Source organism: Lepidochelys kempii, chromosome 11, assembly GCF_965140285.1.
Source record: "Lepidochelys kempii isolate rLepKem1 chromosome 11, rLepKem1.hap1, whole genome shotgun sequence".
Lineage (NCBI taxonomy): Eukaryota > Metazoa > Chordata > Testudines > Cheloniidae > Lepidochelys > Lepidochelys kempii.
The window spans coordinates 42,253,542-42,277,675 of NC_136390.1; the positions used below are offsets into that span (position 1 = coordinate 42,253,542).

Below are 24,134 nucleotides of genomic sequence, written 5' to 3' on the forward strand. Positions count from 1 at the left end.
TACATAACACAATACATGAATGTTTCAGAAGATACCTATCTCACTTCTGTGCTAGCAGCATTATGAAAAACAGACCCTGGCTGGTACATTTGCAACACACACATTTGCAGCAATCTTTGGTAACTTGCTGCTCCAAGCAGAGATTGTAGTATTGCATTTATATGAATCAAATGAATACTCATAAAACTTTTGGAGTATTAGTAGAGCAAGCAGAAAAATGATGGTCCAAAACAAAAAGGAAGGACCAAAATCCATATGACCCTTGCTTAAGTAGACTCAAATTTATGAATCACTGTTCAAAATTATGAAAAACTTTTAGGACTATAGGACTTATGGAAACCAGGTGGTGATGCAACTTCAAGTACCTGAATGTGGGCTATTTCTTGATACCATAGAATACAGAGAGGGAGGAAAATTTAGCTTTCATTAATACTACAGAAGTTCTCACCTATTATCATAAGATTCCTGTTCTTTAAGGTATTGTTGCATTAGTTCTTCTTGTTTCTTCTTATCATACGATATTTTCTGTTCTGCCATCCATACCTATTTAAAACACATACTAGTTAAAAATTAAAATGTTAATTTTAAATCTTAAATGTTAATTACCAGTAAGTAAAATCCTATTATAGCATAGATGCACATAAAACAATATAATCTCACAGTCTACTTATATATTAACTAGGGCTGTCAAGTGATTAAAAAAGTAATCACACTGTTGAATAGAGTACTATTCATTTAAATATTTTTGGATGTTTTCTACATTTTCAAATATATTGATTTCAATTACAACACAGAATACAAAATGTATAGTGCTCACTTTATATTTATTTTTATTACAAATATTTGCACTGTAAAAAACAAAAGAAATATTTTTCAATTGACCTACTACATGTACTGTAGTGCAATCTCTTTATCATGAAAGTTGAACTTACAAATGTAGAATTATGTACCATAAAAACCTGCATTCAAAAATAAAACAATGTAAAACTTTAGAGCCTACAAGTCCTTGTTCAGCCAATCGCTCAGACAAACAGGTTTGTTTACATGCAGAAGATAATGCTGCCTGCTTCTTGTTTTCAATGTCACTTGAAAGTGAGCACAGGCTTTTGCATGGCACTGTTGTAGCCAGCATCACAAGATATTTACGTGCCAGATGCACTGAAGATTCATATGTCCCTTGATTCTTCAACCACTATTCCAGAGGACATGCGTCCATGCTGACGGCGGTTTCTGCTCGAAAACTATCCAAAACAGTGCAGTCTGAAATGTTCATTTTCATCATCTGAGACAGATTGCACCAACAGAAGGTTGATTTTCTTTTTTTGGTGGTTTGGGTTCTGTAGTTTCTGCATCAGAGTGTTATTCTTTTAAGACTTCGGAAAGCATGCTCCACGCCTCGTCCCTCTCAGATTTTAGAAGACATTTCAGATTCTTAAACCTTGGGTTGAGAGCTGTAGCTATCTTAAGAAATTTCATATTGGTATCATCTTTGCATTTTGTCAAATTTGCAGTGAAAGTGTTCTTAAAACGAACAACATGTGCTGGGTCATCATTCAAGACTGTTGGCAGAATGCGGGTAAAACAGAGCAGGAGACAAACAATTCTCTCCCAAGGAGTTCATTCACTAATTTAATTAACGCATTATTTTTTTAAGGAGCGTCATCAGCATGGGAAGCATGTCCTCTGGAACGATGGCCAAAGCATGAAGAGACATACGAATCTTTAGCGCATTTGGCATGTAAATATCTTGCGACGCCTGCTACAACAGTGCCATGCAAACGCCTGTTCTCACTTTCAGGTGACGTAATTAAGAAGTGGGCAGCATTATCTCCTGTAAATGTAAACAAACTTGTTTTTCTGAGCAATTGGTTGAACAGAAGTAGGACTGAGTGGACTTGTAGGCTCTAAAGTTTTACATTGTTTTGTTTGAGTGCAATTATGTAACAAAACTCCCCTACATTTGTAAGTTGCACTTTCATGATAAAGAAACTGCAACAGTATTTGTATGAGGTGAACTGAAAAATACCATTTCTTATCATTTTTACAGTGCAAATATTTGTAATCAAAAATAATATGAAGTAAGCACTTTGTATTCTGTGTTATAACTGATATATTTGAAAATGAAGAAAAACATTCAAAAATATTTAATAAATTTCAATTGGTATTCTATTGTTTAACAGCGTGATTAATAGCAATTAATTTTTTAATCACAATTAATTTTTTTTAGTTAACTGCGATTAATCGACAGCCCTAATATTAACATGATTAGAATTGTGATTTGCTGCTTCTGATCAAACATCTACAAATGTTCATATAAACAAAATAGAATAAAAGGATGCCTGTACAAAATTATATGCTATAAAATAATGTCCAACTATGTCTGTATATGCAGCAAACCATCATATTGCGAAGTGATGTAGATAAGTGAGGTATCATTCCGAGGTCATTTTTCTACAGATGTGCACATAATCAAAAATAGCTAAAATCAAAAGTTGGACTGTAATAAGATAAGACTTAAGGCATTTTAACCCACAGAAATGAAGCAAATAAGATTAAATGAACTGTATAAGAGGAGAATAAGATGAAGCAATACTACCATAATCCAACTTTAGGTTATTTTCCTCTATGGAGATGCCATAGAAATTATAAAAAATGAATTATCAAATTATAGCTTTATCTCACATGCGGCAGGAGGAGGAAGGTCACCTGGACTGGGATGGGCTGCTGGAAATAAACATCTCAGCAGAGTAGGAAAAACAGTCAGTCCAGAGCTTGCTGCAGTGCTACAACAGCTCTGTGCAGGAGCACTAGAATAGGGGAAGCCAGGGGGTCCATTGCTCCTCCACTTTTTACCAGCCACAAGTGCAAGTGATGGGGGGAGGTGTCAGAGAGGGACAGCTCAAGGGGGCAGGGCCTCAGGGAAAAAGAGCAAAGCAAGGGAGCACAGCTGTGGTTCAGGTGCCCATGGCCCTGTCAATTTTAGGGACCTTCCATCGCCCCTGGCTCTGTGGATCAAGACTGCAGCCTAAATGTAGGTTTCTGAACAGCAGAATAAATCACACCCACCCTGGATAAGGATAATCACGTGATAATCACCTAGCAGCACTTTGAGCCTTTACAAACTATTAAGTCATTTAATAACAAAAACTGCACATATGCATTTACATGTACAGATTTGCACAATGGTGAGCTCAAAGCAGTTACAAAATATACCAGTCATTGCCTGAGCTCAGGGTTACACTTTCAATGGACACTACCGAGAAAACATATCAACGCTACAGTGATGAGGGCAGTATAAAAACCTATATAAACTAGAACAAAGCCAAAGTACCCCCCTCTGCACCATTCTGGCCTCAGGGAAGGTCAGATAGTGTTTCTTCCCTTTCCCAGGACTTCTGCCAGTCAGGTGGTGGGGCAACTCTGACTGAAGCTGATTAAGGGATATAATGAAGGCACATATCGTCCAACTGCTCTGGCCATACACACTCTCTCCAGCCAGCACTGCTCACCACTGGGACCGGAGGTCAGGGCTCCCTTGTACTGCCCTGATCCCCTAAACAAACCTTTTCCCTGAAGATGCACCTTCTGTCAGGGTCTATGCTCACTTCTGTCAATGAATCCAGGGCCCTCATTTGTTATTGGTGCAATTTTCTATCTTGTGGCTGTAAGCTTGAGTATACAATTGTCTCATCTTCATGACTTACATTGTATATTAGAGGCAAAGTAAAAGGTCGCACTTCAGATGGGCTGTGAAATCCAGTTATTTTATACTCCTCATACATTGATTTTTAGGTGCAGATTAATCAATCTCTCAGCAAAATCTTAAATACAGTCCTTCTTTCAATGAAGCAGTAATTAGCTACCAATAATTTGTTAATTGAAAATGCAGTTAAGTCACAATCTCATGTTTAAAAATGCAGAAATCAAGAACATATTTCCAACTTCCATATGTCAATGCAGGTGACTCTTAAAATAAGGGACCTGATCATGCAAATATATGTACTAATAAAAAGAACAGGAGTACTTGTAGCACCTTAGAGACTAACAAATTTATTAGAGCATAAGCTTTCGTGGGCTATAGCCCACTTCATCGGATGCCTAGAATGGAACATATAGTAAGAAGAAATATATATACATACAGATAAGTTGGAAGTTGCCATACAATACAGACTGCCATGGCTGCTACTCTGAAATACGTACTAATGTGGCCATACCATATCTGTTTCCAAATTAGAGCCAAGATTAGGACCTTATGTGCTATAACCAGCCCCCACTCCCCCTTTGTCTACCCTAGAGATTTCCCTCCCTCCTGATTAACTGAAGGTACTTAACATACTTGTAAAGGTTAGTCTGGATGCTCCCCAAATGTTTGCTACAAATACAGATGTCTAGAATAGAATCATAGAATATCAGGGTTGGAAAGGGACCCCAGAAGGTCATCTAGTCCAACCCCCTGCTCAAAGCAGGACCAATTCCCAGTTAAATCATCCCAGCCAGGGCTTTGTCAAGCCTGACCTTAAAAACCTCTAAGGAAGGAGATTCCACCACCTCCCTAGGTAACGCATTCCAGTGTTTCACCACCCTCTTAGTGAAAAAGTTTTTCCTAATATCCAATCTAAACCTCCCCCACTGCAACTTGAGACCATTACTCCTCGTTCTGTCATCTGCTACCATTGAGAACAGTCTAGAGCCATCCTCTTTGGAACCCCCTTTCAGGTAGTTGAAAGCAGCTATCAAATCCCCCCTCATTCTTCTCTTCTGCAGGCTAAACAATCCCAGCTCCCTCAGCCTCTCCTCATAACTCATGTGTTCCAGTCCCCTAATCATTTTTGTTGCCCTTCGCTGGACTCTCTCCAATTTATCCACATCCTTCTTGAAGTGTGGGGCCCAAAACTGGACACAGTACTCCAGATGAGGCCTCACCAATGTCGAATAGAGGGGAACGATCACGTCCCTCGATCTGCTCGCTATGCCCCTACTTATACATCCCAAAATGCCATTGGCCTTCTTGGCAACAAGGGCACACTGCTGACTCATATCCAGCTTCTCGTCCACTGTCACCCCTAGGTCCTTTTCCGCAGAACTGCTGCCTAGCCATTCGGTCCCTAGTCTGTAGCTGTGCATTGGGTTCTTCCGTCCTAAGTGCAGGACCCTGCACTTATCCTTATTGAACCTCATCAGATTCCTTTTGGCCCAATCTTCCAATTGGTCTAGGTCCTTCTGTATCCTATCCCTCCCCTCCAGCGTATCTACCACTCCTCCCAGTTTAGTATCATCCGCAAATTTGCTGAGAGTGCAATCCACACCATCCTCCAGATCATTTATGAAGATATTGAATAAAAAAATATCTTGAATAGCCTTTACAAACCCCTTAGCTGCCTGGAGTTAATTGGCAAACAAGGTAAGGGTTTGTCTACACATGGATTTATTCTGGAATAGCTAGCTACGGCCACGTGTGATAACTCTTATGGCTTGCCTACACTTAAAACACAACTACAGCTGCATCATTGTAGTTCTACAGTGAAGACACTACTATGCTGACTGGAGAGGTTCTCCCATTGGTGTAGATAATTGACCTCCCCAAGAGGCAGTAGCTAGGTTGACAGAAATCTCCTGTTGACTTAGCACTGACTACATCAAAGGTTAGGTTGGATTAACTGCATTGCTCAGAGGTGTCGATTTTTCACATCCCTGAGCGATTTAATTATGTCAACCTAATTTCCTAGTGTACACTAATTTCCTAGTGTAACCTAATTTCCTAGTGTACCAGACCTTATTGTGGATTAAGCTAAATCAGGAAAAGGCATTCTTATTCCAGAACACAAGTGGCCACACCTGGAGTTATTTTGCAATATTCTTCTTAAAATTCAAACCCTACCTCAATCCAGAGTAATTTTCATGTATAGAGAAGCCCTAAAAAGCTTTAGCCTAGACAAACCTGGGAAAGATCTACACTCCAGACCTCTGCCAGCACAACGAAGTCAGTGAGCGGTGTATAGTGCAGATACAGCTATATAGTGTATATGTAGTATAGTGTAGGCACACCGGCAAAGCTGTTTTTGGCAGTGTAGTTTGTTTCAGTCATAGAGAGTGGTTTTACTAAACAGATACAAAGCACAGCTTTGTCAGTATAAGCTGCATCCACCCTAGGAGCACTTTGCCAGTTTAGTATACTGGTATCCTTCACAGGTAAAGTGTGCCTACTGTTGACATAGCTCCAGTGTGAAAAACTATCCTGGGCAGCTGCTTGATGTATTGTACTTGCCTCTGACAGCCAGGATGGCTCTCGCCTCTTTTTTTATTTTTATTTATTTATTAAATACTTTGACAATACACTCACTTCTCATGACAATCAAATAATGTGAATCTGGAAAAGTTGAGCAAGAAATTTCCCACTTCCTGTCTTTTTACAGGCCAGCTGTAGGGAAAATGGTATCCTGGGCGAGCTTGTATTTTGGCACCCCTGTCCTCCCTGGGCGTGTGACCTCCCCCATTGCCCTGGCTCCTGTGGGCTCCCCAACCCCTGCACCCACGCAGGGAAACTGACCTGGATGTATGGAGCAGCTGATATTGCTGCTCACTCCCCTCTCCAATGCTGCTCCTACAACACACCCCTAGGAGGTTGTGAGATGAGGAGAGAGGTCAGGGCTCCCTGCATCCTGGTCACTTCTGCCACCAGGGACTGCATAAGGGGAAGGCAGCAGAGCAGCAGTTCCTGATGCTCACCCCACAGCACAGCACAGGTGGGGGAAGTGACCTGGACACACAGGACACTTGGTGTTGCTCCTCACTCCCCCACAGTCCCCTGGGGTCATGGAGGAATGTTGTGGGGTGAGCAGCATCTGTGCATCACTGCTCACCCCCCAATGTTCCTCCACCGGGAGGAAGCAGTGAGAAATTTGGGCACCCCATCACCCAGCACTCCCCTGCCAGCCGGGAGAAGCTTCTGACTCTATAGCGACAAGGCACACCTCTGCGCTGCCTCCCGGTGCCCTCTTGACCATGGTGCCCATATTTTACTGTGCCCAAAGTGTGGTTTGCACCTCACAATACAGATTGAAACCCATTTCTGCCAGTGAATCCCTGAATCCAGTAACTGGATCTGCATGGAGTCGCATTCAAATACAGGGCCCCAGCTCCAAAATGTTTACAATTTAATTTCAGAATTGATGCAAAGCAAAACAAAACAGTGGACAAGGTATATATGGAGGAATGGCAGAGGTGACATCAGTAAGATTACATGGTTACTTAGGGCAAGCGCAAGGAAGGTTTCATAAAACTTCCCCCAGGGTCATGCAGCAGCCCGACTATTCCCCAAACTCTCCTGAATGCTGTCTCACCACTCTCTACAAGTTATAGCATCTAAGATAGCCAGTTTCAGACATTTTGTTTTCTAGAACAAAGTTGCTGCACTCTAAAACTGTCAAACTCAAAGTTGCTTCAGGTCAATAACCAGCATGATATAGCCAAACCCCATCAAAATTAGGACTTCTTTTGGAGAAAAAATATATAGCCCAAATTTACCAGAAGGGTTCGAGGCGAGGGTGGGGAAGAAATGTATTGAGGTCAGTGTCTCTGGCCAGACCGATACCAGGGGGTTGTACGGGAATCAGTTGCTCCAGGCGGGGCAATATAGGGAGAGGGGAGTTGTACCAGGCAGTGGCTGTAGCGGTATCGGGGGGCTGTGCTGGGGGTCAGTGGCTCCGGCCGGGGCGGTACCGGCGGTGCAGTGGGCGCTCTGCCGGGGGTCAGTGGCTGCGGCCGGGGTGGTACCGGGGGCGCTGTGCCGGGGGTCAGTGGCTGCGGCCGGGGCGGTACCGGCGGTGCAGTGGGCGCTCTGCCGGGGGTCAGTGGCTGCGGCCGGGGCGGTACCGGGGGCGCTGTGCCGGGGGTCAGTGGCTGCGGCCGGGGCGGTACCGGCGGTGCAGTGGGCGCTCTGCCGGGGGTCAGTGGCTGCGGCCGGGGCGGTACCGGGGGCGCTGTGCCGGGGGTCAGTGGCTGCGGCCGGGGCGGTACCGGGGGCGCTGTGCCGGGGGTCAGTGGCTCCGGCCGGGGCGGTACCGGGGGCGCTGTGCCGGGGGTCAGTGGCTCCGGCCGGGGCGGTACCGGGGGCGCTGTGCCGGGGGTCAGTGGCTGCGGCCGGGGCGGTACCGGGGGCGCTGTGCCGGGGGTCAGTGGCTGCGGCCGGGGCGGTACCGGGGGCGCTGTGCCGGGGGTCAGTGGCTGCGGCCGGGGCGGTACCGGGGGCGCTGTGCCGGGGGTCAGTGGCTCCGGCCGGGGCGGTACCGGGGCGTTGTGCTGGGGGCCCGGCCCCGCTCGCTCACCTTTTTGATGTTGGATTTGGAGGCGGGGTGAAAGTCTTTCTTGCACATGAAGTTGGCGAAGGATTTCCCCATGGCGGCGGCGGCGCCGGCGCGGCCTCCTCAGGCCTCTCGCCCCAGTCGCTCCGCTGCCCCAGGCCGGGCCCGAGCTTCCGGGGCAGGGGGCGGGGCTTCCTGCGGGCGGCGGGGCGGGCTGACACCTGCCCCCACACGGAGTCGGGCGGCGGCCCGCGTGCGCCAGGTGAGACCTGCGCGGAGCCCGCCCGCCCGGGCCTGACAGCCCGTAGCCCCGCCCCGGGGGTCCCCTTCGGGATCCCTGTATTGCCCCTCCCCCCCACACCCCTGCCCGCTGGGCGCGCCTGGCCCTACGGGATCCCGGTTCCCCGCCCCCTCTTGAGGGAAACAGCGAGACCGGCTGGGGCTGCAGTAGCGTCCCGCGCTGCCGTAGCGATGGGGCGGGGGGGCTGCTGCTAGCCCCGGGGCAGGGAACGCGGCCTCACGTCCCGGTACCGCAAGAGAGCGGCTCCCTAGTTACCATTCTGCACGTCCGCTCTTGCCCAGGGGGTGGATTCTAAGTCTGTGTTTCGGGGACCTATTCCAGAAAAAAGTAATCGTTCAGCTACCTGTGTGACAGCCTCCACGCCTCGGTGAAATGCCGTCATTGCGCTCGGGCCCCTGTTCCTGTCTGGGAAGCACCCCCAGCTCTGAATTTTAAGTGCATTCCTGTACGTTATTATTTATTTCAAGGATGGCTTCAAGAACCACTGCACCTCGCTCCTGTGACACATTTGTGGCGCTGCCTCCAGCAACAGTTGGCAGCCGGGTTGTTTTTGGAAAAAATTCAGATAGACCCTCTGATGAAGTGCAAGAGGTAGTCTATTTCCCTGCTGCTTCTCATAAGGCAGGAGACAAGCTTGAGGTAAGAGCAAAGTGTTCTTGAACAGAAACTAAGGGTGCTTGCCCACCATACAATAAAAATAGTAAAGAATTAAACATTAGTTTTAAAAAATCTCCTATGTTTGGCCAAGCACAAGACGTAAAATAGTGTAAGTTTTGTATTGCTGTGTACTAGCACAGCAGGATCATAACCCTCCATCAGAAATACCGACTGACTTAGTGCAGTGAGTGTCAGCTCAGTGCACCCCTTCAGATTCTGCTTTTGAGGACCCTCTTTTATTTGACTCACTGTAAACCCACTTTTTGTGGGTCCCATTGTAAGTAATGCTTGGCCTTTTGTAATGAAGGTTGCTGGTAATAGCACATTAGTTTATTTTATAGATACCCAACATCTCCTACAGCAGAGAATCTAGACCCTTATCTACCTGCAGCATAGAAGTTAGTTTGCGGGCCTTTTGAAATGTGTAGCTAAACTGCCTCCCTCGCTATGTTTAACAACCCTGTGACCTTGATTGGAGAGCTATTTTAAAATAGATAGAGTTTGGGGATCCAAAGTATGTGCAGGTATCCCTTTAATCACTTGAATAGGAAACCAGATATTTTGTCTTCCAATGCAAATTAGGAATGGAGAACCCTTAAAGAGAGTTTGTTTTTATTAATTATACTACTTCACTTACATAGTATATACATGTATTTCTATTGAATTTGGGGGTTTTAATGATAGTCTACTAGTCTATGGTTTTGTGGGATAAGGAGAAGAGGGGGAATTTAGAGATATGATTTTGTTAGTTATTGTTGGAAGTTCCTGTCACAAAGGAAATCTAGCAGAATGAGAACTTTCAGGCCCTGCATTCATTAAGTAGCATTTTGATTTTTTATTACACTTCCCATGCCCTGGTTTATGTTGCAGTGCACTTATATAGAAATTGAGCAAGCAGAAAAAACATATGCGGTTGTTTTGAGTCGTCCATCTTGGATATGGGGTGCTGAAATGGGAGCCAATGAACATGGAGTTTGCATTGGGAATGAAGCAGTGTGGGGACGAGAAGAAGTCTGTGATAATGAAGCACTCCTAGGCATGGACCTTCTCAGGTTGGCACATACTCTAGTTGTATTTAGATAAATATACTATGTTGAATTTGGTTTCAGGTTATAACCCAGATACATTTTTTTATATAGAAACGAACATATCTCTGAAGGCAAGGACCCTGCCTTCTCTGCTGTTCTGTTCTTGGTTAAAATATGAACACTTCTAGGAAGAAAGGCCAGCTCCAACTGCTGTTAAAGTCATTGTGAATCTTTGAGGTGGATGAAGCATTAACATGGACCGTGCAAACGAAGATATTAGAAATTGTTTTATCAGTACTACTAGAATTATTTTAAAGAATAATTATGAATTGAAATTCTCACAAGCACACAATTGCAGTTTGAGGGGTCTGGGTCATACCTTGTAATTATTCTTCCCCAAATCTTTTTCTGTCACAGTTTTGGCCACAGATCCTCAAATAAAACAAATGTACAAAAACAAAGAAAGGCCAGCTTCTTTTTTTGCCAATTTCCAGTTGACCAGAAACAAGCAATTAAGAACAAACTAGTCTTAGTATGGTAGAAGTCTCTGCCAATAGTTAAACCCTTCTTTCTTAGTTCAGAGCAGGCAGTTAATTCCCACCTGGGAATGGGGGGTGAATGAGGACACCTCCTAGGACCCTTCTTCCTCCCTTGCACACTTCCATTTTATTGCATCCTCTCCCAGGAAGGAGGCACAGCCAATCAGATATACAGTCCAGCAGCTTAACAAGGAGCTCAGGTAGGTTCCTCCTTTCTTCCCAGTGAAGGGGTCTGATCCCTTTCTGGTTTAGACAGGGACACATCCCACCACAGTATTCACTGTTCAGATTGAACTTTAATATTGATGTTTAAGAATTCTTCTAAAACAAGATAAGTACAAAAGGTAACATCTTAATTTTGTTTTAGACTTGGACTCGAAAGAGCGGATACAGCTGAAAATGCCCTCACTGTCATGGTTGACTTGCTAGAAAAATATGGACAAGGAGGAAACTGTATGGAGAGTCACATGGCATTTACCTACCATAACAGTTTTCTGATAGCTGATAGAAAGGAGGCTTGGGTACTAGAGACTTCAGGAAAATACTGGGCAGCAGAGAAAATAGAAGGTAGGGTAACATTCTTCATTAGGATTTTAAATCTTCCCACTGCAACAGCATTAGTAATTCCCTGCTTTTAATATACTAACTGCTTCATTAGGATGTGGGGGATCCAGCTAGCTTCTGGGTACGTGTGTACCACGCTGCTTTCATGTCAATAGCAGAAATCAGTCTTTAGAAGGGACTTAATTGTAGGCAGAGTAGGGGCTTACGGATGAGCTCAAGGAGGTTGTACTATATATGCGGGCCACAGAGGTGAACGTGCAAGCAAACACTGATGGAGGAGAGAACATGGGCAATGTAAAGCATGACAAGAGAATGGCAGAATTATGCAGAGCTTTAAGGATGGTGAAAAGATGTTTAAAAACTGATGCGATAATAGACATGGAGCCACGGGAAGGATTCAAAGAGGAGTGAGCGGATCAAATTGATGGGCAGAAAGATGATTGTTTGGGAGGCCGGTATTGTAGTTGAGCTGGAATATAACGAGGACCTGAACAAAACACTTGGCTGTGGGAATGGAAATAAAAATGAATATCAGAGCTGCAGAGAATGAAGCAGTAGCAGAATTTGGATATGGCCTGGATGTGTGTGATGTGGGGGAGAAAGAGAGAGAAGCCAAAAAATTCCCAGGTCTGCAGGGGAACTCAGCAGGTTACATGAGAACTTCAAAAAAGCTGTAAAATATAAAATACATTTCAGTAAGCTAAATGTAAACAAATAAAATACTGGATAAATCACTGCATAAAAGGCACTAAATGATCTCTTTCCCCACTTTACAAACAGAGGGTGTGCGGAATATCTCCAACCAGCTCTCCATAACAACCAAGATCGATCGGGAACATCCTGAAATGAGAGATTATGCTAAGAGCAAAGGCTGGTGGGATGGTGAAAAAGAATTTGATTTTGCTGCCATATATTCCTACGTAAATACTGCCAGAATGACAACTTCAAGGGGCAGATACTGTGAAGGCTATAAGCTACTGAATAAACACAAAGGTACCCATTATTATTTGACTATAGCAAATCAAACAAAGTATTTAGTATGCAGTGTCCATTTAATTCAAGCGATTAAAATGTCTGCTGTGGTACATACACTGGGTTAATTCAATAATAATTCAATTGAAGACAGTATTAGAGTGATTGGATTTTTAAGGGCTGTTCACTATTTTTAAGTTTTCTAATATTTTTTGCATTTTTCTCAATTGGGTGGGGAGAAATCATAAACAAATTTTATATATTAAACATTTAATACTGCAGCCATACCTATAGGCCAGGGGTGGGCAAACTTTTTTGCCCGAGGGTCACATCTGGGTATGGAAATTATATGGGAGGCCAGGAATGCTCGTGAAATTGGGGTTAGGGTGCAGGAGAGGGTGAGGGCTCTGGCTGGGGGTGCAGGCTCTGGGGTGGAGCCAGAAATGAGGAGTTCAGGGTATGGGAAGGGGCTCTGGGCTTGGGCAGGTGGTTGGGGGGCTCCAGCTGGCAGGGTGGGCTCTGGGGTGGGGCTGGGGATGAGGGGTTTGGAGTGTACTTCGGGCTGGGACCGAGGGGTTTGGATGGTGGGAGGGGGATCAGGGCTGGGGCAGAAGGTTGGGGCATGGGAGGAGGTAAGGAGTGCAGGCTCCGGGTGGCGCTTACCTCAGGCAGCTCCCGGAAGCAGCGGCATGTCTCCCCCTCTGGCTGCTATGTGGAGGCGAAGCCAGGTGGCTCTGCGTGCCACCCCTACAGCTTCCATTGGCTGCAGTTCCCGGCCAATGGGAGCTTCAGGGGTGGCGTTTGGGGCGGGGCCAGCGTGCAGAGCCCCCTGGCTGCCCCTACACCTAAGAGCTGGAGGGAGGACATGCCACTGCTTCCGGGAGCCGCCTGGAGCCCTGACCCCACTTCTCAGCTGAAGTGGTGCAAGCCCCAGACCCTGCTCCCCCGCAGGAGCTCAAGGGCCAGATTAAAACATCTGACGGACCTGACGTGGCCCGTGGGCTGTAGTTTGCCCACCCCTGCTATAGGCTTACCAAGCGAGGGCTATCTTGTTCTGTGCTCAGCAAGGACTGATGACTGACTAGTTCTGGAATATTTGATGGGTTATTTTCCATCCACCTACTTGGCAGAAAAAAAGCAGACTTCCAAAAATTCACTGCCATTTATACAAGCTTGGGAGAGCTTGGGGGAAGGCCTATATTAGTACAAGTGCCTAACTGAACCCACCTCTGAACACTATTGTCATATGAATATGAAGTCATTCTGCCTAATCTAACCTTTTTTTGGTTGGACTTGAAGATACTCATATTAAAAACATAGATTTAAAAAATGTTACTGTTAAAATTATATAGTCCAGTAAAACACCCTATCTGAAAGCAGGATAAAGGAATTTACAGCATTATCAGAAGAAATTCTTAGTTACCAACTTATTCACATGACTTTTTTCACGTTTATGCAGAGAGAAACTACTACTTCTCTTCCAACTGCTTCTATTTGGCAGCTTTTAACTGTGTTGCATATATCTCAAAATAGCATCTGGATTCACTGTTGCATTTGAAATGATTAATCTAAACGGAAATCAAATTGCATCCCTGGGTGCTTTTTGTTTTTTTGAGCTCGGTCACCCCAGCTTTAGCACTTATTCACTGCGTGCTAGTGAATTATCTATAGATATCTTACTCTGGTGATCATGTAAATCCTGCATCCATTTTGGGAATTGCAGGTTCTGAATACTTAATACCTGTATTATAGAAGTTTTAAGGTTCTGTCAGCATTTTCACTGAAATCCCCATTTTCAGGCATTCACCTCAGCCATTTTTAAATCACCCTAGGTATTCAAATTATCAGCCTGGTATAGTTTCATTTCCTTTAGATTTTTTTAAAAATCCATGCCTTAAAAGCTATTTAATTTAGAGCAGAAACAAAGGCATAGTTATCATACTCTACCCTTCCAAGCTTTTTCTCCCAATAGCTTAAAAAAAAAAAAGTCTTCCAGTCTACTGATCTTCGGTGTGTGGAGAAACTTTACAAATATAAATATCATAGCTATTTTAAAAGTAGCTATTGAGAGACTATATGGGGAACCCAGGAGAATCAAAAACCTGATCTAGACAAGAGAAATTTAATACATTGTGCCTACTGGACAAGCTGCTGACCTGCACTTAATCTTGGTTTGCAATGACTGACCTTGACCAAATATGAAAACTGCCTCCTCTCTTTCGTTTCCTTCATTTACTGTGATGAATCCCTCCTGCTGGCTTCCTTCAGCCTGTTGCGCCCATACAGTGGAGAAGAGTGCACATGGTTAATTAACCATGTGCAATACTTGAAGCGCAACATGGGTTGCAACTTGCATCATTTACAGGGAAACTTAGACAAGTCAGCTTAAGTTTTCTCACTGAGCAGCAGTCTTCATGATTTTCTTAGTTCAACTAGAAATGGCAAGGCCATTTAAACTAGAAATCCTAATCCACTGAGAGATGGTATGAGGAAAACATAGCAAGAGTAGGAGGTTTTGAGTTGCCAATATCCCTTTAAAATGGAAAAAACAATTAATAGATTAACGGTTCCTCTCTTTTATATTAGCATTTGCTCACCTGTTGTACTGCATTTGGAGGAAAAATGTCTGTAGGTGCCCTTGTTAAAATATTGGCAGTACATCACTAGGCATTCACATAAACCACTACAGTATATAAAAAACAGAGACAGCATTTGAACATTAACTACTTTAAAATAATTTACTTTTAGAATTTTCACAAGAACAGCCAATACCAATGAAGGGGTTCCATTCACCCTGTCTCAGAAAGAAAATTATTTTCACAAGGATGCTGAACTCAAGTTTGCCTTTTTTAGTTTGGTGCTTGCTGATCAGTATTACATAGCCCTTCACAAATGGCTACGTTAGTGTGGTTCCATTCCATTCAAGATATAAAACTGATTGTTCTCTAGTGCATCATTTCAGCTGGTCATCTTGAAATATAAATTACCTGGGAAGTAAAATAGTAAGGAACAGTTTAATCTCTTCGAGTTGCATTTTCAAAGCAGTGCACAGGAAATCCACATACAGTTGTCATTAGTTTTACATTTTCAAAGCAGTCTAGTGGGATTTGTACATAGATAATACCAGTAAGCAATACTGTGATTTGTCTGCTTAACTCCCACACAGCATTTAGGAAGTTTAGTCTTTAATCTTGAACTATGAATTTTCATCTGAAAAGTTATTTTATCTGAACTGTTTGCTGGGCTTATTATTTGTCATATACTTTGGAAGTCCAAAATACATTTGTTATAGCACTTGAGTCATAAATGCAATATCTCATTGTCATTTACTTATCAGAAAAGATAAAAATAAAACAGTAATCTTATTTGCTATTTTAAACATGTGGCTTATTCCACTATGTATGTGGGCTGAAGGATTGATTGCTTTCATGACAGAGCTAAAAAGTGTCCCTCTCATGTTTTTAACTACCGTGTAAGAAGCTAGTCTGATATCCCTTGTTTTGCACCAGTTGGTCTTTTTGCCAACACAGCATATTAACATGAACATTACCTTTGAAAAAATGTGAGGAGTAAAGCATGCAGTTCTAGAGTAGCTGGTATTTAGTCACTACTAGTCTTGTTTGTAAATTCATTGTTTTGTATCTTAAACAGGCAATATAACTTCTGAAACAATGATGGAAATTCTTCGGGATAAAGAGAGTGGCATTAATATGGAAGGAGGATTTATGACAACTGGAAGTATGGTCTCCGTTCTACCTCAGGAGCCTAATTTCCCTTGTATTCATTTCTTTACAGGAACTCCAGACCCTGACAGGTGATACAATAACTAATTAAAATGAAAAGTTAGCAAATGTTTTCTAAGTTATAAGATGGTGTCATTTACTTGCTTATTAGTTTCATTTTATTATTTTAAAACAAGTCCCAAAATGTAGTGAGAGCCAAATGCATGTCATAATTTAGGGTTTCATTACTCCTTTACGTACATACATAACATCGATGAAAATGTGGGGAGACTTCATACACATTTTATCTGAGTAATTAAAACAAGGCTAAGAGTTATTTGAAGCCTTTCTCCAGTGGAAGTAGAGGGGATAAATGGAAGGAAAATACAATGCGTTCTGCTTGTACCTTTAATAAAACTATATCAATGAATCTGTGTTCTGTTTCCTCTCCCTAGATCTGTTTTTAAGCCTTTTATTTTTGTGCCAAATATTACTCAGTTACTAAAAACCAGCTCACCAACATTTGGTCATGATGATCCAGTGAAGAAGAAACCACGGTTTCTGACTAAGCCAGATCGAAGACATGAGCTCTATAAGCAACATGAAAGTGCTGCTGTGGTTATGGAAACCTTCAAGGTATGTTCGATTTCAGTGCAAGGTGGTGATTTGGGTTATTCACTCCACTCATGGTTTGCAGATGTGATACTGTTTAAGGCTCCAGTTTGTTGGATGGTAAAGAATATTTATGTAGTGCACCAGTGGGCAATCTGTTCAGCCTCTCGTATGCACACGTTTCAGAAATGCCAAAGAGCCACCATCAATCCCTCAACTATTTCCCTAGGCTCAGGCACAGCCAGTCAAACTTCTGTCCTGCTAAGCCTAGGGTTCTCAAAGCCTGGAATGGAGCAGGCCAGACTACTCTTTTTTCAACTCCTATAATTGCACCAGCCAGACCTTGGGGGTACTACTGAACAGCCCCAGCATGGAAGGAATGGCCCCTGGTCAGAGCACTCCCAGCAATCACAAGTGCTGCTCTTGGGTCTGAAGGGAGGGGTTGGGGTGCCTGTTACCACTTCCTTGTAGTGACAGGATTGATTCAAACACTTCAGTTTAAAAGTCACAGACTTTTCTTCGTAAGTCTCCTTGGAATGCCCCACGTTGGACACCAGTGATTAAGTGCATCAATGTGCTCAGCACTGTTTTGAGTTAATATCATAATAGCTTGCGATGGTACTGCCTGAGCTCCAGATTGCATGTTGAATGATGAGGATTTTAGTTTAAATTAGCTAGTGGTACCATGCACTTGCTGTAATAAATATTAGCGTATTTTTCATAAATGGCTGTGACCAATGGTATATGTAGGCCAATATGAGGCTCACCAGTTACCAAAAGGCTGAGGTTTGGAGTCTGCTTAGACTCACCGGAAGGATTTCAGTATAAAGCCCTGTAACCGATAGAACCAGGTCTAAAGTACACTGGGTTGGTGCACTCCTTGGAGCAATGTATATGGGAGCAGCAACAGGTAGATGGGTGGGAAGGAGGTTTTAAAATTGCAGCTACCGAGCAGGCACATGCTGAGCAGCTGCAGCCATGCAGGCCAGATTATGGGAGAAGCTGTAGCTAGGTAGCACAGTGGACATGGCAGGGGAGTGGAGAGGAGCTGCAGGGAGGCCAGTTTTGTGTAAATACAGAGTTAGGAAGCACTACATTCCTCTGACCACTGCTCTGCTTCTAATATCCCACTCAAACTGAAAGCAGGGTAAGTGGGAGAGAGAACATGATTTTAGAGGTTATAGGTGGTCGATGAGTTAGTCCAGCCCCCTCTGTGGGAAGACACTGCAGGTGTTGCTACCTTAGCTAATTCGACTAAAATGATGAAGGGGGGGTGAATATTATGGGATGTTTTGATTCTGAGGGAGATGAAGACCTCTAGTTTTCACCAAGTATTATTGGAAAATAGATGCTAAATATAGAAATCCTGGAGTATTTATTACCAAGAGTAGTGTGATTGGCTTCTCTCTGGGTGGGCCCTCCCTATCACTCCTGCCAGCTCCTTTGGTCTAACTCCCAAGGATGTCACATCAGGCCAAGCATTTTTCTGAATGTCCTGACTCTTCTGTTTCCTCTCTTTGGTGTTTTTAACTCCTAAGCCCAGTTGTCTTCCCTTCCTTTTCATACCATCTCTAGTCAGGCTCCAGTTGTAGCTCCTGGAGACAGTGTCCCACTAATGCATCCTCCGAAGAAACTTGAAGCAGCGGAGCAGTACAGCACACCAACCACAGATGAGGATTTCAAAGCATGCTTACTGCATTAGTACAACATACAGCTCTGCCACACTGTGGCTGTGTTTAGAGTGGGAGCCCTAATTTCCATCAGCACAGATAAGCTGATGACAACAATGGGCAAGACAGTAGCCTAGACAGGGCTCAAGCTTTTATCACTGTTTTATTTAAGGCTGCTCAGAGTGGGTCAAGACTATGATGTGAAAACACAATCCTCGTTTACATTACAGCTTTCCTTTTTGGAACTACCTTCGAGAATTACAGGCCCTAGTTTTCCTCATCAGCAGAATTGCCTATTTTTTGTGGAGCAAGGAGGCTAGTTGCTGACTTCTAAAAGGTCACTGGTTTTGTTGAAGTAGAGCCTAGAATTTATTTAAACTTTTGGTCCAAAAATAGATGCCATCCAAAGACAGGGCTATTCAGAATCTACACACACCCACACCCATTTCTAAAAAGGCACTTCTGCACAAATACGTTTTGCTGCTGAAAGCACTGAAGAACTTTTCATTTTTACCATTCAAGCCCCTCGCACAAAAGGTTTGGAACTTGTAGGTAGATGAGACAAATACTGTATAAGGGACAGAGCATCTGAGCAAGAACACTATGTAACCTACACAAACTGGACAGCACTGATTCCCACTACTATCACAAATTGTTGTTATGGGCACAGGTATAAGAGCTTAAGTAGAAAGATGATTGACTATAGCAAGACTTTGTTTTAAACTGTACAGAGCTGTTAGAGTTTCATTCGAAAATGTGTTCTTTTGTTTTTGTAGGATAAAGGTAAAGAGATGCTGGAACAGATACGGAAGTTGGAGAAAGAGAAAATTAGCAGGATGGAATCAATCCTGCAAAATGGATGTCTTGATGTTAACCAAGCTGTTAACCTTTTTTCACAGTGTGTGGAAGAGGAAATCAACACATATGCTTAAGAGTATAAATCAAATGCAGTGGAATTTGGTCCTGGTGATCATGATCCCTTGTAGTTGTATGGCTCTAGGGATCAAATCTTATTTTGGACAAGTCATTTTCCATTGATGATTAGGTGTTTAGCATCTTATATATGCTGGCCTACGGGCTTTTGATAATGATCAAATAAGTAATGTTTTCAAAGGTAGGGAATAGTTTTGCCTTTAAATGACACTTGGCTGTAGATAAAGAATATGACAACTAGGTGAAATGCCAGTAAGAACCAACTTGATTAACAATTAAATATTAAAATGCCTAGTAGGTATTGAAATTCTTGGTTATTTTATGATTAAGATTTTCATTCGGTGCATCTTGGTTTTGAACAACTCACTCTATGAATATGCATGTAGATTTTATACTCAAAAAGTGTTACTCAAGTTGATCATCACAGCATAATTTCACTCCCTGAATTAAAATGGACAAGCGAGAACTCTCTGAAATGGAGAAGCCACTATTATGTATCATTATCCTTTGAGGTTAATTTATTCCTGTAAAACAAATATCGCAGCACCAATACTTATTTTAACGCTCTGCTAATAATCCTCCAGTTGTACAATTGCCACACTAAGAAAAATATTTTACTTGTCAGCAGTAAGAGTTTTCATGACAGTTGTACGCTAGGATTGAGCTATAGTCTATCTAGTATTACTTTAATAGGATATATGTACTTTACACTTAATTGTGCAAGTGGCAATGCGTGAATGACAAGTTAACCTTCAAATTAACACATTGAGTAGGAGTGTGTCTAAAGTAATCTGCCATTTTAAAACCAAATTACAGCTTCAACTTTCCAATAAGTAAGTTGGACTGAAATGTGTTAAAATGGCTTTGACTTTCAAGTTCCATTAAGGTAATGAGTGTTTGGTATCTTAGCAATACAAAATGTCCTGCCAGTTACCACAAAACATTTAAGATTTAGCATCCTTATATGTTTGCTAACCTTTATTTAGAAAGAAGTGTTTTGGTTTTATGTACTACTCTCTGATTACTTTGAAATTAATTCTGCCAGTGCACTTTTCAAGACAGCACTGGACTGTTTTTCGTAACAATCATTTTATTGAATCATCTGTTTAAAACACACAAGTACAATGAATAATAGGTCTGAGTATTTAAAGATCTGAAGTGTGCCTACTCTTACAGCATGACAGTTTTAAAAAGAGAGACTAAACTTTTCTTCTTTAGATGAACGCCTTGTTATTCATAACTTGTCTTGCCAAAGCTGCTAATTTATTAAAGCGTGATTTAAGCAAAGCTAAATCCTTGATCCTATATTAAAGTCATGATCAATTTGTAACATTACCTTCGTATTCATGGCAAGAGACTGGAAGGATAAATGCAGGATTCTGACTTCATTCATACAGAATCAAGCTAAAGGTAAGGAAGACTTGTAAAAGAGAAAGTACTTAAAAGTATCTGAAGTATAGAATGTATAAAATAACTGGTGATACTACTGGCATACTAAAAATCAGTTTAAATTTTCTGTAACTGGTTAGTAAGTGCAGGTAATAACACATTAAATACATCAGGCAATCCGTATTAGCACAGAAATCAGATCGATTTATACAAGTATTTTTTTTAAAAAAAACCAAACACTTTTCCTGGGTAAATTTGAAGAACTCTACCCATTTGTATATTTTCTCCATTTAAAACTGTTGCTTTTCTGTGCCTATAACTTAGTCTGTGTAATAGAAATAGAGTGCAGGTCACACTTCCAATTGCAATTCTTCATCTATATTAAAATTGTATAGAGATAGACTAACATCTAATTATTTAGCAACCAACACCTACTTTAGTCAGCAAAATACTGTGAGAAAACATTCTTGTAATATTTCCCTGTGTTAGGAGGAAAAGCCACTAGTAGTGGCATGAAAAATCCAAGCAGAGGAAACCCTCTTATCCTACAACTACTGTGAATACCACCTGCTAAGTGTTTGTGTGTTGGGGGGGGGGGCGGACACGACTTGAGCCTTCCCCCACAATGTGAAGTATTTGAAATAACACCACTTCCATGGCAAGAAGCTGTTGAAAAGTGATCAACACACTTTTTATAATCCTAGAAATTAAACAGAGGGTCTGAAATTGTGATCAGGATTCTGGCTATGACAGACCCTCCAGAAAGCCTTACAATAGTTTTGTATCAGAGTGGCAGCCGTGTTAGTCTGTATCAGCAAAAAGAATGAGTACCTGTGACACCTTAGAGACTAACGAATTTATTTGGGCATAAGCTTTCGTTGGCTAAAACCCCCTTCATCAGACGCACGGAGTGGAAAATATAGTATGAAGATATATATACACACACAGAGAACATGAAAAGATGGGGGTTGCCATACTAACTGTAATGAGACAAATCCATTTAGGTGGGCTATTATCAGCAGGAGAAATTTATGAGAGTATCCAGTTTTGAGAGCTCACTCTTAATCTTTCTTGTTTGCTGTATAGGATGTTGATCAGGTGATTACGCAGTTTTTTTGAGAGTGTAGGGGCTACATCTGATGTATAATGCATACCGGTCCCGAGAGTAGGTCACCTCTCCCTCCAATGGCTCTATACTGATTTGTTTTATCACACACTAGTAATGTCAACAGAGTGAAGTACTGGGTGCATCATGTTACCCTTATTCCTTCTTTGGTCTCTACATACGTCTATTCAAGGCCTTCTGAGTTGCCTTTTGTCAAAAAAAACTTGGCATTGTAGACAAGGCCTTAGAGTCCTCACCTTTTCGTATGAAATCAAGAATCCAGTATGTAGTAGTTATACAAAGAGCTATAGAACTCTAGCAACTTTGTATCACCCCTGCCTCCATCAAAGTGATCATCTTTATGTAGTCAATTTCAAGAACTAAGTTATTTCAGATACTCCACCTGCCAGACACCTTGATTTGTAGTTTTACAAATCTAGTGTTGCTCTTTTGTAAACTATATCCTTTCCATCATCATTGTGTGAAAGAGCCCACAAACAAAAGTTGAAATTGAAACTGAGTGGAGTGCTGCCAAGTATACAAAGCAAACTGAAAAGATAAGTTTTACATGCAGACTTTTAGGTTTAGCAATCACAGATGTTAAGAGTAATGCCAGTAGGTAAAACATTTTCTATAGAAGTTTGATTAAGGTGACAGTGACTCTGCTAGCACAGACATAGAAAACACAAGATTTCCTGAAGGTTCAGTAATACAAAGAATGTTCATAAACTGTCAGAGGATATTTTTGAATAAAGTGATTTGCTGTGTTCCACCTCAGCTCCTACTGAATGTCTGTTTTCGACAGCGAGCCATTTGGCAGCCGTACCACTTTGGGCTGTGATCTTGTCACACCTCCCAGAAGGGCACTTGAATGGGCAGCTTAATGATAAAACTCAGGTGCTGAAAAAAGCTGTTGGGTCAGAACTTAGCTCAAGCCTAAGTCACCAAGACTGTGGTGGGTAGGATTGTGAAGTAAGAACTACTTTTTCACATTATAGTGCTTGATTCACCACTACATTATACCAAGTCATAAATTGGATTACTTTCCTACTTGATCATAATGAGTGGAGATGTCCTGTTATGTGTGCAGCCGAGAGTCCAACAGGGCAGTGACGTTTCAGCTATTCCCCTGTATTTTCTAACATGCTTTCCCCTTCCTGGCCTAAAGTGATATATAGTGTAGATGGTGTGCTAGATTCTGGAGGTGGGTGAAGTGATATTATTATATTTTGCTGTCATGGACCCTGGGATTTAGTTCTTTCAGACAAGATTCTGGCCGAAATATAGGGGAAGGAGAAAAGGAACTATATTCAACTGAAAGCTAGAGTGTCCGCTAGAGGGCAACCTCTGCACATATTTGGTTTAGAGACCCCTCCCCCCACACACTCACTTTAATTTTCAAACTTTAGGGGCAGAAGATTATTTACAAACAATTCACTGAAAAACATTATCTAATATTTTTCTATTGTGAAACCTAGTACAAATGCCCCATTTCTCCACTGCTTCCTTTGGTAAGGGCTACAAACATACAAGAAAAAAGTTAGAGCTCAGTGCTTCATTCTATGGAATATTTGAATTATCCTTCTGCAATTTGGTCCAACTTCTGCCAAATTATGTATGGATACTGCCAAAACGGATGTTCACCCATAATTAACTAAGCTTAAATACAAAAGAGTCTAACAGACGCCATGTTATTAAGCTGATAATGGGCATATTCAGTACTTTAACAGGCCAATTTCTTGAATGGAGAACTCACCAAATCTAGGAAGCCAATAAACAGGAGTTGAGTCACTTAAAATATTTCACAGCTAGACTGGCCACCTCATTAACTCAGGTAGGAGAACAGAACAATAGTCTCCACTTGAAAGAAATCAATTAACAGTCACCAGCAAACCCTCCAGCCAATTAAAGAGCAGCATTGGTGGAATTAAAAGATGGCAAAAATTAGGATTCCCAAGTCTCTAGTGTTAGGAAGAGAAGCCCCTCACAAAGAGATAAAAGTATTCCCTACAGAGTTTGGCCTCTTGAGGTAACCCATGAAATTACAATAAATAAAAATTCAGAACCACAAGATAAAATAACTATAGATTTATTGAGAAGTAGCAACATTCAGAAGCCAGAGATATTAATTGCTTCTACTCTTAACATACACACATCTATAATTCATCCAAAATAGCTTGACACAGCTGTTTTCAGCTGTTTCAGTGTAACAAAAGTATACCATCCACTTCACTCATGGATAATGCCAATCCACTGCCTGCTACAAATGTCAGTTTCTTTGTTGTGGAAAAAGAAAACATCAGTTTGTATAGCATACAGTAGGACACTGTCTGCATCAATGC

At 42.2% G+C, this 24,134-nt stretch overlaps 2 protein-coding genes across 3 annotated transcripts in view; one reads left to right on the top strand and one right to left on the bottom strand.

Annotated features, from left to right (window-relative positions):
- The window catches only part of CIRSR (corepressor of RBPJ and splicing regulator), a 45,156-nt gene extending 36,545 nt beyond the window's left edge, over nucleotides 1-8,611 (bottom strand). Inside the window, exons 1-2 of one of the 2 annotated variants that reach the window (XM_073305889.2) lie at nucleotides 8,325-8,611; nucleotides 449-543 (exon numbers count right to left, since the gene is read on the bottom strand). In XM_073305889.2, coding sequence (XP_073161990.1) covers nucleotides 449-543; nucleotides 8,325-8,396 — 167 coding nt within the window. In that variant the 5' untranslated portion in view covers nucleotides 8,397-8,611. Of the gene's footprint in view, nucleotides 1-448; nucleotides 544-8,324 lie in introns of those variants that run through there. The other variant, XM_073305890.1, reaches the window with a different exon arrangement.
- Nucleotides 8,459-22,569, top strand: SCRN3 (secernin 3). Its single transcript, XM_073305891.2, has 8 exons — nucleotides 8,459-8,562; nucleotides 9,069-9,240; nucleotides 10,129-10,310; nucleotides 11,193-11,392; nucleotides 12,170-12,382; nucleotides 16,013-16,175; nucleotides 16,539-16,719; nucleotides 19,142-22,569. The coding sequence occupies exons 2-8, from the start codon at nucleotides 9,070-9,072 to the stop codon at nucleotides 19,295-19,297; spliced, it is 1,266 nt and encodes a 421-aa protein (XP_073161992.2). The 5' UTR covers nucleotides 8,459-8,562; nucleotide 9,069; the 3' UTR covers nucleotides 19,298-22,569.
- The last annotated feature ends 1,565 nt before the right edge of the window (nucleotides 22,570-24,134 follow it).

What these genes read in the sequence shown, in the direction of transcription:
- SCRN3 (XM_073305891.2), top strand. Translation starts at nt 9,070, where the DNA reads ATGGCTTCAAGAACCACTGCACCTCGCTCCTGTGACACATTTGTGGCG. An exon ending in CTAGGCATGGACCTTCTCAG is followed by an intron (nt 10,311 to 11,192) that starts GTTGGCACATAC and finishes ATTTTGTTTTAG; the next exon opens with ACTTGGACTCGAAAGAGCGG. An exon ending in GGCAGCAGAGAAAATAGAAG is followed by an intron (nt 11,393 to 12,169) that starts GTAGGGTAACAT and finishes CTTTACAAACAG; the next exon opens with AGGGTGTGCGGAATATCTCC.